We start from the raw sequence: 18351 nt of genomic DNA, 5'->3' as shown, positions 1-18351 counted from the left end.
AGATGAATGCTTGCTTCCGTGGCAGCCTTCCCGTACCTTTTTGATGAATAAGAGACCGTAAAGAGCAGCTACTTCAGGGAGGGCACATTTCTCCCGACACCGCATTTTCATCAGAATCATCTGAAACTTAGCTGTTGAGTATTGCAGGAGCTTCTGGCACTTCAAAATTTATCCTGAAAAAGGAATGAAAACATTTTTACCCCAGGCAACAACATTTGTAGGAAAGTCCTTGAATAATCCTGGCTTTCTTTTAGTGAAAATTCCGGGGGCAAATTTTCTGGTGCTGTAAGTAAACACCCTTCCCCGAATCCGCCGTGCTGTGCCGTGGGAGGTGTTGCCTGCAGCCCCATCTCTGGCAGCCTGGGCTCTGCAGCAGCCCGGCTCCCTCAGGCAGGCCCTCAGTGTCCAAAACTTGATGCCAGAACTTTCCAGTCCCAGCCGGGTGTCCAGGTTTTTCCCTGCTGCTGCAAATGCCTACACCCATGAAGAATCTAAACAACGATTTCAATCAAAGGATGCTTTCATGCTCGTTCAAAGATGTAAGTCACCTGAGGGACTACTGACTGAGGTGTGATGACCAGAAATCTGATGCAAAACCTGAACACTGTGCCTTGCCGAAGTGCTTAAAGCCAGACAAAAAGAAACCAAACAGAATAACATACAGTGAAAGAAAGGTTTGCTCTCAAGGGTTTAAGAGTAGGTACAGCCTCAGATAGATGAGATATATTCAAACTACCCATAGAATATGAAAGATAAAAGGGTCGGGTTGATAGAAGTAAAACATGACAAAACAATTTGGGCCATTGGGGTATTCAAGCTGCACCCTACGCCTCCTGATAAGAAAAAGTAAACACCGGGATTCAATTTGCCTAAACTTTTGTCCTTTTTTTGGGGAAAAAAAAAGTCTTAAAGCATAGGATATTTGTAACTTTTTCAGTTTGTTTGTACTGAAAAATGGAAGGGCTCTTCTGCTGGCTGCCGCCTGGAGCCTGCACCTGCTGGTGTGCCCAGGAGCAGCTCCTGCCTCTGGCCTCGGGGCCACCACGCTCCCAGCTGCGCGTTAGAGCCCTGTTCTGCAGGCAGCACGAACATACCTGGGATTTTACTTCTGTGCGTAGCTGCTCCTGGAGCCCCAGGCTAAAATCTGCAGTGGTTGCAGACAACTCTACATGGGAGACCTCAGGATGACAAGTGGGCTTGTGAGCGCACCCATCACCACCAGGGCCTTTCCTGCTGCCGCACCGCTCGTGGCCAGATCCTGCACTCACAGAGGTGTTTTGCAAACGTAACAGCTGGACGCAGAAGATGACATTCTTCATGCTGATATGTCAAGGTAACACCTCCACATCCTTTGGGCAGCATTAATATTTGGACAGTGTTAATACATAAGCAGCACTTCTTAGTTTAGACTCCTGCCCCGTGCTCCGGTCCTTGCCAACCTGCGCGGCTCTGCCTGGATTCCCGCCTGCTCCGTACGTGGCACCGGGCTGGGGCCTGACACTGGCACTCAGCTCTCAAACAAAACACACAGTAATGTCTGTGGGAGTCATGCCTGAGTAGTAACCGCAGGAACAAGGCACCATTGTGGGCTGTGGAGAAAAACAATTAATCCTATCAGCCAAAATATTCAGAGGGCACCTCTGCAAACACCCTTTTCCTCTCTGAGAAATAAAGAATGCTTCTAAGGCTGCTCGGAGCTGTGCTCTGAATATTCATGGCGTGCTACTGGTCCTGAGGCACCGCTTGTTTGCATTAAGGATAAGGAAGGCCACAAACTATTAACCTCTGCAATTCAGCCTTCACTTCTCACATTAGTACGCTATGGAAAAAATCCAGTGGCAGTCACAGCATATCAGTCCCAATAAGTGCCTGGTGAAAAGGGGCTGAACTCGGGTTCTGCTGAGCCCTTTTGGTTTGGGCAGAGCCCGGGGACTGTTCTGTTCTCCCTGGGCTCTGCCCCCCAGTACCCCGAGGCTCTCCCGCTGCCTTTGCCAGGCAGTTCTCCCTCCTGTCACCACGTGCAGCTGCTTCTCTGGGGCTGGCGACCAGCGCGGGCTGTTATGTGTGGGTTATTACGTGAGGGATGTGGCATTACGGAGGGTGGTGCTGCAGAGATCGTGCTGCTGGAAGCAGGACGTTCCTCCCCAGAGTGAAAAACAAACCGGCAATTTGATCTTCAAAGACGGAAAACGTCATCCCCCAAACAACGCAGATCTGCTGGAATTGCATGTACTGTGTCAGGTGGAAATACAGGGAGTTATTCAGAAAAAGCACATTTTCTAGGACAAAACGGAGGAAGCCGAGGAGCACCCCCACCGCCCGACCCCAGGCTCCCCGGCAGCCTTTGGGTGCAGCCAGGCAGGGCTGTGGGCTGCAGGGCTCTGCCCAGCCCGTGCCTACCTGCTCGGGGGCACCGTGCCCGGCCTCGCCACGCTCCCAATGCCCTCCCTGGGTTTTTGCTCCTGGTGCTCGCCGGCAGATGCGGTTTGGCAGCACGGGGCGTGGAGACACCCTGGAAAAAGCAGCGCAGGGACAGCGCGGCGCTGTGCCGGCCATGCCCACTCGCACAACAGCCCTCTGTGCTCCGTGGTGCGGAGGGAGCGCAGGCAAATTAGAGGCTGGGGAACAAAACGTTTCATTTTGGTTTGCGGCCGTGCATGTGAGAGGGCAGCAGGAAGTGCGTGTAGGGCTTTGGTTTGCCTCCCCCCTCAAAGGGAAGATACAGCTCCAGGATCATGCCCCTTTAGGGCCATGCAGACACCTTATGCGATCTGCACACAACCTGGCTCTCTTAATTTCTATGACTTATTAGTAGATTAGTTAATTAAAGGCTACTTGAATTTAGAGCTTCCTGGAGGAGGCAATTGCTCAGTCCCTGCACCATCACCAGAAAAGAAAAATCAGTACAGGTTTTCCTTGGGTGTGAAAAATGACCTTTCCCATCTGAGTGAAGTCAGCGCTGCGACACCAAAGGCTGGAGCCCCGCCGCAGAACAGCTTTCCCGTCCCGGTTCTCTGAAAGGGCTGCTTTTCCAGCCTTGTCAATCTGAGGAAATTTATTTAGGCAGTCTCAAGGGAAGGCCTTGGCAAAGCATTAATAGGTTTCTGTTACAAAGGAGACCTTTATTCACTGCTCTTTAAGTTGGCCTAGGTTTTGTTAGGCTATTTAAGTTCATGCACAAAGAAAACGTCTGTCTCTGACAGTCTCAGTGCTTCAGCTCTCGGTGGAGGGCTCCAGAGGAATCTGCTGAGCCACCCGTGAGCCGCCCGGTTTGTCAGCGCCGCAGCCAGGGGCCGTGCCCTCACACCCTGCACCCACGTAACGCCACGGCAGTGGCCGCATGCACCGGACCGCAGGGAGCACCCTGCTCTGAGCCCCACGTCCTCAGGGCAGCCAAGGGTCTGATCCTGCAGCGGGCTCCTGGCCTAGCCGAGAGGCATGGGTGCGAAGCACCAAGGTGATTTAGTGGGGCAAATTCCTAGCAAAGGCAGTAGGAAAGCAATGGGAGAATTAGAGCTGCCACCAGGGAAATATTTCAGCGCTTTGCCCAACTTTAAAAAAAATCTGATTGAAAATAATGTGTCCGACCGACACAGCATTGTGCCCGCAGCCAGGTGGGTACGGGCAGCATGGCACTGTCCTCCCTGCTGGAAACAAAACACAGCCTTGGGCCAGAAAGCAGGGGTGGACTTGCCACAGCACTCCTCAGTGCTCGGTCGGGGTACCTGTCTGCAGGACAGCTTCCACCTGGAAGCCACCTGAACGAGTATGAGTGGTTACCTGGATGCTAAACGTCGTGATTTGCTTAGGAGGTGCTCTGCTTCCCAGGTGGGCAGAAACCATTTCTCTGCAGCTTCATTTTGTTAGCAGTGCAGTGCAGCACGTGGCTATCTGAAGTCACAAATCCAGCACTGCTGCAGGGCGTGAGGTAGGGGGGAGCAGCGCCGTGAGATAAGCATGGGGCCACAGCATCTGCAGGCGCCTGTGCAGCAGCCCTCGAAGTAAGGAACAACCCATAACAACCTGACTGTGGAGAGATTTACTTTTCTGGTGATTTGGCTGAAGAAGTTGAGTTAAAAAGTAAATAAAAGCTCAAATTAGATTTATATAGGCATAATTAACCTCACTTTTTATTGAATAACACATACCCATATGAGCTTTATTTAGCTTGACGAAAGCAGCAGCTGCTGCAAGGCTCTGGAAGAGCTTTTCCACTGAAACACACGAACACTTCATGAATACTTGTTTTTGCACCTCTAAATTTCTCCTCTCCGGGGCTTTTAAGCAAGTTTTATTGTAGTGTTTATATAGCCACCTCAGCCTGCCTTTGGTTTATGTTTTTCTCACCCGAAGCCACTGAATTTTGAGTGTTTTTAGATATAGGCATCTGAAATTAGATTCTTCTAAGAATTGATTGCAATAGTAAAACTCAAAGGTTCTGTTTCAGGCAATTGTCTTGCAACCAAGTATCTGACTTTTATTGAGTTATAACAGAGATCAACAAGTTTTCTATGGCTGTCTGCTACCACCAAGGTAAATAACGAGACCCCCACCAATTCCAACAAATCGGGACCTAGTCAACTCGCTGGAAAAATACCCAAGTAACCACAATTCTTCCTGGAATACATTGCAGAGGAGAATGCTATATAGCTTTTCTCGCCTAGAATGAGATGAAATGCAGCCCTAGCACCATCAATCAAAAATGTCACCTCTCAAGCCAGGGCAAACCAGCCTCCTTCAGCTTAAGAACCAAAACCCTGCAGAGCAGAGCTCCTGTTATGTGCTGAACCATGCATGGCAGAGAAGGATCACCAGCCGTGATTTCTGCACGACCCCAGGAGCACAACGGGTGCAGAGCTGGCCCCCAGCCCACGCTTCATCCCTGCCTGGCAGCCCCCAGCGCTCACCCTTTCACCACCCATTTGCTCCTGATGACAGAGGTTTCCCTTCGTGGGTTCAGGGCCCGTGAATAAATCACGGGGCCCAGGTGTTTTCCACAGAGCTCAGGGGGAAATCGTTAAAAAGCTCCAGAGCTCCCTGCGCTGTGTGTCTGGTTGGAGGGGCCTGTGCAGAGCCGTGGTGAGAGCGAGGCTTGCTGCAGGACTCCAGCCACGAGAAGGGCACACTCACCAGCCGTGTTGTCAGATAAGATGGAAAAGCCCATCCTTAGCTCAGCTTCTCTGCCCTTGCCGAAGGCAGCTTGTTTGGCTAAAAGCAAAACAGGAAAAATAGAAAAGTGATGTATTATTCACTTACACTCCCCAAATGACCACGGAAACCTACGCTTTTGATTGATACGGACACAGCCAGGGTTAAATGCTGTGCTCCTGCCCAGAGGCTTGGTTTTGGGCACGTTGATGCCCGGTGCAGAGCAGAGCCATGCACTCGCTCAGTGCCATCCCCAGAGACACCACGGGCAGCTGGGCAGCGGGCGTCCTGCCAGCAAAACCCCGCCGAGTCATGCACAGGCAGCCCCGTCTCCTTCCCAAATATTGAAAAAAAAATAAAAAATGGGGTATCACAAATAAGACAGCCCTGCAAATATTTGTAGGTTCAGAGCAGTTAAGCTGTGAAAAACTCAGCTTGCAGAAGCTGCTCATGTGTGGTTTGTGGCTTCTTGCCCAGCCCGTGGGGATTTTCTCGCCCTGTCGGCACTGGGAGGAGAGCTGGAAGCTGGGGCTGGGACTGGGGCAGGGGAGGGCAGGGCATGGAGCCGCCGCGGCCTCGCACTGCCTCTGCACAGCAGTGATGAGAGTACTGTTGGAGTGGTTCCTCCCTGGGACCATCTCGAGGAGATGCTGCAGGTAACTGCGCTCACTGCATGATTCACCCCAAGTAACAGCACCAGGCAGCGAGTGAGCTTCATGCCGACAGAAACATTCAAACACCAGCAGGACCATACTGGGTACATGACATTGTCAGGAAGATTCGCAGCAATCCCTTCTCTTCTGGCAGTCAGCTCCTGGCCGTCACACGTGTGCAGGCATTTCTGCCCCAAAGTGCAATTTTACATTAATTGCGTTTCTCCCCAGCCTCCTGACGCAGGCTCTCTGCTGTTTCAGGCTCTGCCTTCATTCTGTTGTGTCCCATTTCACCACCGCCTCACGGCGTGCTCCGGCCCGGACGTGGCAGAGCAGCAGCACCTGGCCCTTCCTCCCGCCCTCCCTCATCCTCGCCCCGCTGCAGCCTGGCAGCGGGCACCACGCTCCCCGTGCCCCCGGGGTAACATCACCACCCCAAGGGCAGGAAGGGACCCAAAGCAGGACATCAGAGGCTTTCATACTGAGAAACAATTTATTTTATAAAGTTTTAGAAACGTTTTCATGGTTAGGAACATAGGGACAGAAGCAGTAGGCACAGATGCAGAGGCTGGGAATGCTTTTCTGACCAAAGCCACTCTGAAAGTCACCCCCAAGCAGAATCCTGGGCACGGAGAAAGGAACAGGTACCTTACGTTGTTCGTGCTCCCAGGTGCCTGCCCGCAGCCAGACGAGATGCTTTTCCTGAGCTCAGTGTGGCACAACCACGGCTCGGCCTCCTGCTGTCCCACAGGCCTTGGAGATGCCCGTTCCCGCTGATGTGGTCCGAGCATCCTGGGGGTGCCCGAGGTCGCCTGCCCACTCCTGCTGCCTGCTTCTTCCTCGCTTCTTATTTCATCTGTCTGTCCGACGAGAAGAGCCTCACCCCTTTGTTCAGAACTGCGGTGCTGCTGGCAATGCAGCGCGCTGAGACCTCTGAAGGGCACCTAGCACTGCTGTTGAGGTGCAGGCACATCAGGCCTCAGCAAGATGCAGCCAAGCTCTGTAAGCACAGGGGCTCGCTTACAGCACCCTCCGTCAGAGACTTGCTGCAGGCCGGGCAGGAAATAACGTTAAATAACATTAACTGCCCGGTGGTTTGGGGCACTCTGTGGTGACATTTTCAGCTGGCGTCTCAAGGCATCCTGTGCCTGCTGACTGCCACACAGGCAGCCAACGCCGCGCGGCGTTCTTGATAGAGGAGCTTTTATTTGAAACAAAGGACTGGGAACAGCTGTGGTACAAGATACATTTCAACAGTCACACAGCACAGTCTGCCCACAGGCGATTCCCGTCACACAAAGTAACCCTGTGAGACACCTCCACTTCTATTAATTTTGGAGAGATCCTCTGTATGTTGCTCGCCGGTGACTCCCGGTTAGACAGAGCAGCAAACCCATACAAATTTAACTTTCTTGGTAGCTGGAGCTTGTGACACACAGAAGGCGCTGCAGCAGCCTCCTTCGTTCCAGGCGATAAACCCCAGCGGAACAAGGCAGCGTCTTCGCTTGGGGTGTACGTCTTCCCATGCTTACACCGAATTTCAATTTTAATATCAAAACTAAAGACTCACATATGGTTTGAGCTGTTAGATGCATTAATTTCACGCTTTTGCTCCTGACACTTGAGAGGCACAGGATTTTGTTAAGCTGTTTAAGTGCAGTACATTTTTCAGCAGACAGTATTTTACAAGCTATAGGAATACCTAAAAGGCCCGGGTGGACGCCAGCAGTCCAAATAGCCTGAAGCAATATCTGTATGCTGAAAGAGGGACTTCAGAGGAGAAGAATTACAATTCATATATTACAAAATCAAAACCCAAACCAGAACACGCTACAGGGGTATCTTTTTTCCACATAGCCAAATAAAGCCATTAGTGACGAGGACTGCATTAACGCAGACAGGCTGCATACAAAGTTGGTGCTACTGGGTGCGGACTGTGACCAGAGCCCAGCAGGACAAGCCCACGCCAAAGGCACTAGCACTGAGGGCTTTGGGGCAGGTGCTGCCCCACGGACACAGCACCCGCATCCTCCTGTCCCAGGCGTGCTGGCCGTGGGAGCTGGGAGCAGTGCCACCCCTTGCTGCACAGGGGCACAGCCGGAGAGTCCCGTCCACGTGGTTTGAGCGACTGATGCTCAAAACCCTTCTTCTCCTTCCACATCCAGGAGGGGCCCAGACGCGCGTCCCCCAACCCAGGGACACGGCCTAACCACCCCCTGCAGCTTCTTCTGGGCCACCCTGCCTGGTGCACACCCCGACACCGACCCCAGCTTCAATACAAGGGTGAGGCGGCTCTGGAGGGGGACTTTGAGCTCCCTGATCAGACATGGCACTGAAGAAACACCCCGCCGGGGCTTGCCCTCCTCCCCGTTCATTTCAGCACAAACACTTGGCAGGGACAGTGTGGCCAACCACGACAAAATAAAGCAAAACGCCCGGCAAGAGGTGGCAGCAGCCTGTTGGCAGCAGTTATTCAGTTAACTGTCTTTCACTTTTAAAAACTCAAAGTTTTATTGATTTTTCTTGCACTCCCTGTTTTTTGAATGCGGGTAATGCCATGCACCTACCTCACAGGCAAATCACTCTAGAGGTAACCAGCTGCGTGCACAAATGGACAATGACTTCCCATCAAGGAATGTTGTTTGGATGTTAAGGTCTTTGCTGAAACAACGTTTCCTAAGTGATTCATGCTATTTCTCCCACTGCTTACACTGACTGTATGCATTTTGGCTGCCTTAACATTGTAGGGTTTAGAACTATTCCTTTAAAAATAATTTACAAAGATTGAACATTCCCATTGTAACAAAAGAAAGAAGAGGCAATAAAGCTAAGCACTGGGTTTTATTTTTCAGTCCCATTTTGCTTGTAACCAAAGTGCCTGTATCTAAGGCTGTTCCAAGGGAGCTTTATTATTCCTAGCACAACTTCAAAACTTTACATCTACATGTCCCCCGTTGGCTGGTGGCACCCTCCTGAGCTGACAGATGCGATCCCCCAGACTCTCGGTGTACCCACCAAAGGGCCTGGGATGTGTTGGGCGGACAAAGTGCCGCAGGGACCCCTGGAGCACGCACACGGTGGAACCCTGCGGCACGCATCCCTTGCCCCACAGCTACGGCTGTCGCTGCCGCCTCGGGATTTTCACGCTCTGCTCCAGCTCTGGAGGTAGGGTTTTATGCGCTCTTCTTAAACACCCTAGTGTTTTCAGGAAAATCAACCACACAAAAGCACAGGGGTGGAAAAAGCGTTAGACACCTACCCCCAGCAAACATACAGATGCATCTTACACATCTGCCTCACCTGCAGTGAAACAGTGACTGACCGACACTGCCTGCTCCTCACACCAGGGGAGCTGGGCATCCCCCTGCACATGGCAGAGGGGCAGAGTCTGGTCCGCGACTAACATGCAGCAGCAGGTACGGCTTCCACCAAAGCTCATTTGCAAGTTACTCAAACATAAGCAAGCAAAGATCCACAGCATGGAGTTGGTTTTAAGGAGAGAAACCAGCAATTTCTGCAGTGGAATGAAAACCTAGCAATGGTGAGCTCCTTATACGCTTATCTCTGCAAAAAATATTCCAGTTCTTTCTGGCAAATAACGTAGACATTTAGTATAAGAAAAAGGACCGAGCACACAGACATCTGCCAGCCTGGACTATCTGACATTTTCTGTGACGAACAGAAGCTTTGCATGATGGAGGGAACAAACACCATCAGCAGAGATGCAGTGCAGATCTTGGGACAATGTCATCCCACGGGACCTGACACACGATGCTGACCTCACTCGGGGCTGGAGAACTGCACCACGAGGACCAGAGTCTGGGGCAGTTGTGCCACCGTGCAGGACACAGATGCTGCAGGCTTCCAAAGGAGACTGCATGTCCCTATTTCTTGGAGAGGGTCATTGACTTACTAAAGGGAAAAAAACTGACATTGCAGCATTTCAGGCACAAAAAAAAAACTAGGATAGCTTAAGCTGGAAAGCTGTTTTCCATAAAACCCCTGCTCAGAAAGCAGCTGAAAAAGTTCCATACTTTAAATGCTTAACTACCTCCAGTGAACGGTGGGAGCACAATGCCTCTCTGTGCAAACACTCGCTTGAAATAACAGACAGTAGGAGGCAAGTGAGATAAAACTGGGAACAGGGTTTGGGCGAGAACTGCCAGGAATGTTTGCATTCCAGCTCCATGGCTAAAACCCAGACCAGTTGAATTAGTCGGCTGCCCAGCACCTCCTGCCCTTGGGGAGGTCTGCACAGTTACCTTCTCAGTAAGGTTAAACCGATCACTCTGTGCACCACCTCGTTACCTATTTTTAAATTATTGTACACGTTGGAGAAAGCTATGGCTATGCATTACTGCAATTCAATAACATTTGATTTCAGAAAGGAATCACTCGGGTTAATCAAATTGCTCAAAACCATTGATTTAGTACAGTTGTCAGCATTCTGTTAGTGTAAAACTTCCAGTATGGACTTCAAAAATAAAAGCAACCCTTGTTTTTAACCATGACCATAGGTTTAGCGTGCCAAAAATTATTTTTGAGATGTGTTATTTCTAAAACAACATTGCAAGATCTTAGTCATGAGAAGCTTTTAGACACTTTGTAAAACAACACAGAACCCTCCTTTTCAATCCCCTCCTAGTGAGATACACCGGTACCTCCCACCCCACAGGCATACAGATTTCCTTTGTTCCCTCCCTTGGGAAATTTCCTCCTTCAGAACTGTGTTGGATGCAAGGGGGTACTTAGTTGCAAAGTGAATAGCCAGGCTCTAATTTTTTTTTTGTTTTACTGTCCATTTTTCACGTTCTTGTCAAATCACCCCGACTCTGTCTCGGCCTCGAGCGCCTGCCGCAGCCGCACCCTGCTCAGAGGCGCTTGCTCCTGCTGCAGGTCGCGCACCGCAGGCTGCCCTTGTCCAGGCTGAAGGCTTTGCCGGTCAGCAGCGTCTCGCACTCCAAGCAGGTGAAGTGCTTCTTGTGCCAGGCCATCCCTTCTGCCTGCTGGTAGTCCTCCGAGAAGATGATCTGCGGGACAAACAGACTGCTGCTCGTTTCTGCGACCCCGGCCCTGTAGTGGCACGGAAAGAGCGCTCCAGCTCTTTCCGTCCATCAGGAGCTGGGCCGGTGCGCCACCGAGACATGCACACGGCCACCACCGTGGCCACCACCGCCCTCCTCCCTCCTGTGGCTGACAATGCCTGTGGCCCCAGCACCGCTGCCCAGGCCGCACCCAGCTGCGTGCAGTGGTGCCACCCGACGAGCCCCAAGCAGGCCATGGCGAGGCCCCGCGCCCCTACCTCGTCGCAGCCGGTGCAGCGCGGCCGCAGGCTCTCACAGTAGTGGCGCCCGCACCAGGCGGCCCCGCTCTTCCAGAAGTAGATGAGGTCGACGAGCGGCTCGGCGCACTGGCAGCAGACGAAGCAGGCTGGGTGCCACTGCCGACTGTAGCCGGCCCGGTCCGCGTACACCACGGGGCAGTCCGCCGGCACCGCCTGCTTGCAGGCCTCACAGTGCTGCAAGAGAGAGCACGTGTGACGCTCCCACCGCATGGCACGGGGTGTGAGGAAACGCGCGGCACTCGCTGCCTGCGCTGGCTGTTTTTTTTGGGCTCTGCTTTATGGCATTATTTCAATGCATCTTTCTTAATTAGGCAGCTGGTAAGAAGCTCAGCAAAACAGAAAAACACATGTAATCTCAGAGCGTGTCCTCAACGCTTCCTGCTTCCAAGCGGTCTGAAGGGACCCTCCGTGTTCCTGCTCAGTGTCCCACAGCGCCAAGGAGGACAGGCGAAATAAAGCGTGTAATTCCAGGCCTGAGTGGCTTAGGTTGTTTTTGTTTTAGCTCTTGTTCTGTGGAGATAAATTTAAGAACGCCAAAGCCAAATTTCACAGCTATATCAGCCTGGAAGGCACGGCAAGCAGAAAACAGTCTGCAGTGAGGCCACAGAAACAGTGCAGCGAGGTGGAAGAGAAGGAAACAGTAAGCTGAAGAGAAAGCAAGGGCTGCAGCTCAAGAGAAGTGCTGGGAACAAATGTCTTAATCCTGCAGCAGGACTCAGCGAACACTGACACTATCACAGGGCGCTCATGGCCAACAGGAGCAACATCTCCAAATCCATTGCCCCACATCCTCTGGAAATATTTGGACCAGTGCTCAGTGTGGATGAAGCACCAAATCGTAATTAAAAGTCATTATAAATATGCATCTGGCAGCCCTCATCTGGAGCAGTGCTCACTCTCTTCCAGCCAGGTCCTCAGGCGGATAAGGCTGGCACTACCCCCGTCAGCTGAATACGTGGCCTTGGGTATTCCCCTAAATAAAAACCAACCTGCACTAAAATCAAAACACTTTCTGAGAAAAAGTTAAGACATCCAACAGTGCAGAAAAATGTGGCACGTCAAAGACGGATATTTTGCACAGAGATTAGGAACTTTGGTCTTTTGTCACTGTTTTTTAACATACATGCCTATATATGAGAAAGATGTCACTGCAGATTTCAGCACAGTGCTCTCAATTTACAACAGTCCAAAGAGAATTGGACCTGCTTGATCTGAAGATTAATTATCCTCTGTGCATATTGCAGATGAGACTGACGGGGCTTACTCTGTCTGTGCCTGCAGGGTGACCCTGTGGTTAGTTAAAGGGAGCTCTAAAACTCTCCTCTCCCAGCCCAGGGCCAGCCACTTGAGTCCCTGTTTAAGTCTGGGTAATCCAGGTCAGGCCAATGGTGGCCGAGCCTGCGCTTCGTCAGCCCTCGAGAGGGATGCTCCAGGGCTGGAGCCCTTTCCAGCGCAGCCTTGGCTGCCAGGCCAGGCTTCTACCAGCCACTCGCAGCAGTCTGCCTGAAGCTTTTATACAAACAAGATGCAGCGTTAAGCAACATGCCCTGGGGCTGGAGAAGGTGGAGCTGCTGTGTGGATGCTGCAATGATGCTGTGGATGAGGAGCAACGCCCTGACCGCACCACCAGGGCAAGTATTTCCAGCATGCCACACATCTTGCTGTTGTCTTCTCCTCTGTCCAGCCCAGACTTTTGGGAACTGCCCCATGCCGCCCTTGGAGTGGTGCCACAGACGTGAGGGGCATCTCCTGTTTTACCAGCAAGTCTGGTGTTGTGGGGAAGGCTGCGTGAGAGAAGCCACTCAACGTTTTATGGCTTGGCCTTCCTGCGAGCCTGGAGGGGGCTATGTCTGCTTACAGTGCTCCTTCCACCCTGACGGGCTCCAGCAGCATTTCTAAGCACTCCCAAGAACTACGCAAGTGAACGGATAAACTTCCAGCGTGCTGCAGAAGCCATGCTATTTCTGTTCTTGTAGGAGACAGAAGAACAAAACAACTCAGTGGAGTGGCAGCGCTCAGAGCATTGTGGCCAGCGGAGCGTGACTCGCCGTGCACCACGGCGCGCCGACAAGGGCGGTGTGGTCAGGATGAATTCCGTGCTGACCCCAGGGGACCGGTGTCCCCACATCCCCGACACCTCCCAAGGGCACCAGACCTGAGCAGCATCTAGTTGCCCCAGAACACCCGGCCCCACAGCTGCCCCTACACTTCCACCCTTCCAGCAGCCTCCACTCACCCTCCCCAGCCCCGCTTATCTTGCGAGATCTAGCAGCAAGAACAAACATAAGCAGCTTTCCAAGTCTAAGCTCAAATTTCTTGCCAATAAGAACTGTTAAAAAAAAAAAAAAAACTTATTTTGCTGTTTCTTTCTGTGGCAATTTTCACTAGGCTTTTCCTAAGCATCATATAACATATTCTCCTGTCATGTACCACACTAATTAAAAAGTGGCTCTTCAAATTTGAGATGGGATTACAGCTTAGCACTCACTTTACATCTCCATCATGTAGAAGATGATTGAAGACTTTATTAGTGCAGTTACCAGAGGTGCTGGCCAAGAAAGTGTCCCTCTCTCCCCTAAGCTTTTTCAGGCTGCTCTCTCCCCTGGCTGCTGTTTTGCAACTGCAGCTCCCACAGATGGGGCTCCCTGGATGCCATGAGGCTTCTGCCCAGCACGTGTGAGATTGCTGGCCTCAAACGTACTGGGACAATGGCTAACTTTGGTCAACTGCTTAAGGTTTTGATTTATTTGATTCCAATACAACACTGAAATATTTTCCAGTTCTGGGAGAGTTAAAGATGATTTTGTGCTCGGTGGAAAACATTTAGCTAATAGGACAGACATATTGCAGTGATGGGGCCCCTCTCTGCAGGTGAGAAGAGTTCAGAAAGCTGTTTGAGCTCAGATGCCTTGCCCGTGGTGATTTACGTTGGCCCGGTGTGCTTTCCTTTACACACCATTTCAACACAGCTGGCCTGAGCGTGCAACAGGAGGTTTAACTGCCTTCACACAGGGACCACACAAACACCCGAGGAAATCACAGGTGGGCTCCCTCCTCTTCCTCCTCCTCTTCCAACTTGGTACTATTTAACACTGACATAAGTTACTATGGAAAAGTTTGCTGTCTTATTTTTCTATGGCAGAACTTTCCTCTCCACGCAGTTTTGTGAAAACCAGCAGATGTTCTGGAAGTTCAGCACATTTCACCTTTTTGGGACGTAGTCCATCCACTTTACCTCAGCTGCTCTAACTCCTGCACTGGAGATCACACTAAATGATGGGTGTTTTGGTAGAGTGGAAAATAGGAGGTCTGTCTTTGGCATGGTGAGAAACCATAGTCCTCTGCTGTGTGCTGGGAGCTGAGCTGCACAGCATGTTAGTCAGAGAGCATCTTCTACAACTGAATTTGCAGCAATTCCATTTTCCAGCTTGTGCCTCTAGAAAAATAATATTTTAAAGTCTAAGAAGAATAACATCACAGTTATGTATTTATTTGGAAGGACAAACTTGTAGGCTAAATAAACCCTCATTGCTAAGATGACTTTTATTAATGAATTTAATAGAAACCTTCCTTTTTTGGCTTCCTTTAGCTTAAAATTCTTTGTCCAAATCAATGTTTTATTATACTGAAAAACTTCTGCTGCATCACTGGACTCTGAAAGTCAGATATGTGTTAATAGAAAAGGACATAGCAGAGGGGAGACATTACCCAATAAGGAATGAAAATGAAAACTGCTCTTAACATGTTACAATCTCAGTTTAGTAGTTGCTAGAAAAATCTTGTCTTAAAAACATTCAGATACCATTTTTTTCAGCTTTAAATCCTCTGCTGCAAGTTACCCTCACAAGGGCCAGTATGAAATGTTTTCACTCAACATATGTTATGATAAGCATTTGTTCAGCAGTCACCATGGCCACTCAACTGCACTTAGAGAACATAAATCTAAAAGGGTGCTAGGGAATCTCAACTGCTTCCTTGTGGAAATGTGTTTTTATGTCCAGAGACATGCGTGCTCTGTTCAAAGTTCTCCAGAGTAATCATGGCCTCTGCAGTACTGTCTCCGTGTTCATAGCTCTGCATTATTTAGGCTGAGCCACCACCTATAGTCACTTGTATTCTCTCTATTTGTACTGCTCTGGAGGCTTAGCTGAAAATACTTGAACTTGCAGTTACACACAGTTTCTGATCTTACTTTTACACAATCACCTGGGAACATATCAAGCTCAATCTTTCAGAGCTGCCAAGAATCCAACGTTGAAATCATTGGTTCCTACAGCAAGCAGGAAACAAAAAGCATTTACATGCCCTGGTGGTTCAACAGGCATCTGCAGTGGAGGGATGAGGATGGGGAGGAAAGATAACCCTTCCTCATGGCTCTTGGATGGGTACTTGTGCCCGGCTGGGATGGAGGAGCACATGGGGGCCCCACCGGTGCCTCTCCCACCACTGCACTGCAGCATGCTGTGATGCCACCAAGCATCCCGGCACTGCTCGTCCGGTTTGGAAAGGCATTATAGCAGGCTTGGACGAGCAGGAGCAGCATTGTAAACAAGGAAAGGAAATTCCTGCTGGCACATTTGTCTATTGCTTTCTTTCAGCTGACACCGTACCTGCCCCCAAAGCACCCCAGACGCAGGGCACTGCCACCAGCCCGTCCCACCACAGAGCACAGCACTTACGTAGAGCCCTGCCGCGGGCGTGCTCTCCAGGGCCCCATTGGTGGTCTCAGGGGTCTTGCCGGTGGCCGAGCCCGTGTCCTGCGCCTTCCCCTCCTCTTTTCCGCTGCCGCCCTGGCCTGGCAGTGCCACCTCCCCGACGCCCAGCGCCTCGGCCTTGTACTTCTTCACGAAGTCTTCCATCAGCTTCACCTCGCCCTCGGCCAGGCCGCGGCACTGGGATGGGTCGTGGTCGTACACCGGGAGCTGCCTCATCAGCTGCCGCCGGCGGTGGTAGGCCCCGTCGGTGCCCGCCACCGGCTGCATGTCCTTGGGGAGCAGCTCCATGTACTGCATGGCCTGGAGGGGGCAAGAGGCGACAGTCAGCACCACCGACCCCCTGCCCGCCTCCCCCTCTCAACTTCCAACCCGCCATTTAGCGATACAAGGCCAAATTTACTCAGATGCAGGCAGCAGCCAGGCTATCGCTGATCAGTGACAGTTTTCATCCTCAGAAAACAGAGGCAGAAGTGGGTTTGCTCTGCTGCACACCTCGCTGTGTTTACCCGAACCAGATCATTGCAGCATCAGACACCGCAGGCTATGCTTGCATGAAGCTCCTCATGTCGTGCACTTCGGGCAGTGCCAAAAGACAACGACCTACTGACAGCTCCCCCAGCTCCTGCTGGCTTCGCTGGCTGGCGTCCAGATCCCACCGCACCCTCCCTCGCCAGCAGCAGGACAGACAATAAGGCTGCTGAAAAGACCAGAAACCCATCAAAGTTCATCATAAACTGGAGATCAGCCAGTGTCACCCTGCCCATAGGGACTGGGAGCCTGAGAAACACGTTCCTTACAGTGAGGAACCGAGAACAGCCCCCCACAGCCCCCCACTGAATGCATACAGCACAATTTATAGTGAAAAGTCCCTTTACAATTCACATAAAATCCTAATAAAAAAAGTAATCAGATGTCTGTTGAGTCTGCATCTCCAAGACCCACACTACTGGACTATTGATTTTGCAATAAAGGGACGGTGTTTTGCCACTGATGCCCTGCAACGTGGGAAGCAAATGCTAAGAAACCGTCTCTGAAGTTTAGTCTCCTACTCAGCTGGCCCCCAGCCACTGCCATAAGAGCAGAGTAAACGGATCCTGGAGCGGTCTGTCCCAGGCTGGATCAACATCTGCAGGAAGGGGGGGCTGCGCACTTAACTTCTTTCTGGCCTGGTGCTTAAAGGGAAGGGAGTTTCCCACTCAAGACATTTTTCCTATTGTAGTGTGAAGAGCGAACGGGCAGCCAGTTGGCTCGTTGCCATTGAGTTTTAAAGACCAGCATCCAGCTGCATTAGATTTGTTTCTTACTTGGTCAGCATTTGAAAATTGAATTTTAAAGGAATGGAGAAATGATTAACTATTCACTGTACATAGTCTAGCTCAATATGGCCTTTTAAATACAGAAAGGTGACACTGAACAGCTCATCATGCTTGTGTAAATTTCAAAGTCAGTTTCCACTCCAGCTACTTGCAGCCAAACAGCAATATTCAGGGCAATATTCCCCCTTGAAGTTTTGTGACAGCAAAAAACAAATGATTTAATGGAGTCAGGCCTTCCTCCCCATGTCTTGGAGCATATGTTAATGTTGCTGCACATTGCATTAGACATCAAAATTCAGTCTACTGTGCCCCTGTGCACTGGTAGGATCGGTATCTAGAAGTTTGCAGAGGCACAGTGGTAGCCTCATGGGAGAAGGTGCTGCTTGGGAAAAATGGGTTACAAAGCCAGAGGATGCAGTAAAAACCATTTGCTACAAAGATGGTTTTCACAGAAGCCAAAAGGCCTAATAAAAACTACAGAAGCAAAAGACAAAAATTTACTTAAAGCTCATCCCAGGCCTCACACAGCATGCCTCAAAAAAATAAAGATGCTGCCACCGATACTTGACAGCTGGAAAGAAAAGCAAACTAATACCTCGCTGCTGTATGGTGATGAACTTTAAGACAGAGTACACAATGCAGCCTGCTGGCTTGGTTCAGCTGCAGCAAGAGCACTAGCAGATAGTAGTTTGGTGTAATCTCAGTGGAAGAAAGAATGCAGTACAAATGGGTCAGGACCAACGCACACTTACACCAGAGCTACAAGAGCAGCAAAATGCCAGCACGTGCATCTGAAGCATCTTGCTCCTCTCTGGTGCCAGGCTTTGAGCAATGCCTCAAGCCTTTCTTAAAAGGACAGCCGGACTGGTCAGTGGCACTTCTCAGCATTTGTGCAGACATTCAGCGTGACTTCACTCCCCGGGTCAAGGGAATGCTTAAGGTTATAACTGCAGATGTCTTAAAATGTGTCCAGAGAATAGACCAGGAAAAATAATTCAACCTGACACCAAAAACTGAAATAAAAGATAATAAAAAGCTGCTTCTTTTGCTACTATCATGTATTACTGCTGTCAAATGCTTTATTATGCTGCCTTAGCACAGATGATTTTGAGGAAAACCATTTTAAGTTTTCAGCACTGTTAACTACTTTTTTTTTTTAAGAGATATTTTATGAA

General features: G+C 50.6%; 1 protein-coding gene across 5 annotated transcripts in view; it reads right to left on the bottom strand.

Annotated features, from left to right (window-relative positions):
* Positions 1-8627: 8627 nt before the first annotated feature.
* LMCD1 (LIM and cysteine rich domains 1) overlaps positions 8628-18351 on the bottom strand; it is a 28289-nt gene continuing 18565 nt past the window's right edge. For all 5 annotated transcript variants that reach the window (XM_040568335.1, XM_040568334.1, XM_040568332.1 and 2 more), the window contains 3 exons: positions 15825-16160; positions 11104-11319; positions 8628-10831 (listed from right to left, as the gene is read on the bottom strand). In XM_040568335.1, coding sequence (XP_040424269.1) covers positions 10673-10831; positions 11104-11319; positions 15825-16160 — 711 coding nt within the window. In that variant the 3' untranslated portion in view covers positions 8628-10672. The remainder of the gene's footprint in view (positions 10832-11103; positions 11320-15824; positions 16161-18351) is intronic.

The sequence above is a fragment of the Cygnus olor genome, chromosome 10, assembly GCF_009769625.2.
Source record: "Cygnus olor isolate bCygOlo1 chromosome 10, bCygOlo1.pri.v2, whole genome shotgun sequence".
Lineage (NCBI taxonomy): Eukaryota > Metazoa > Chordata > Aves > Anseriformes > Anatidae > Cygnus > Cygnus olor.
Note: the sequence above shows the minus strand (reverse complement) of the source record. Positions and strands in the feature narration are given on the sequence as shown.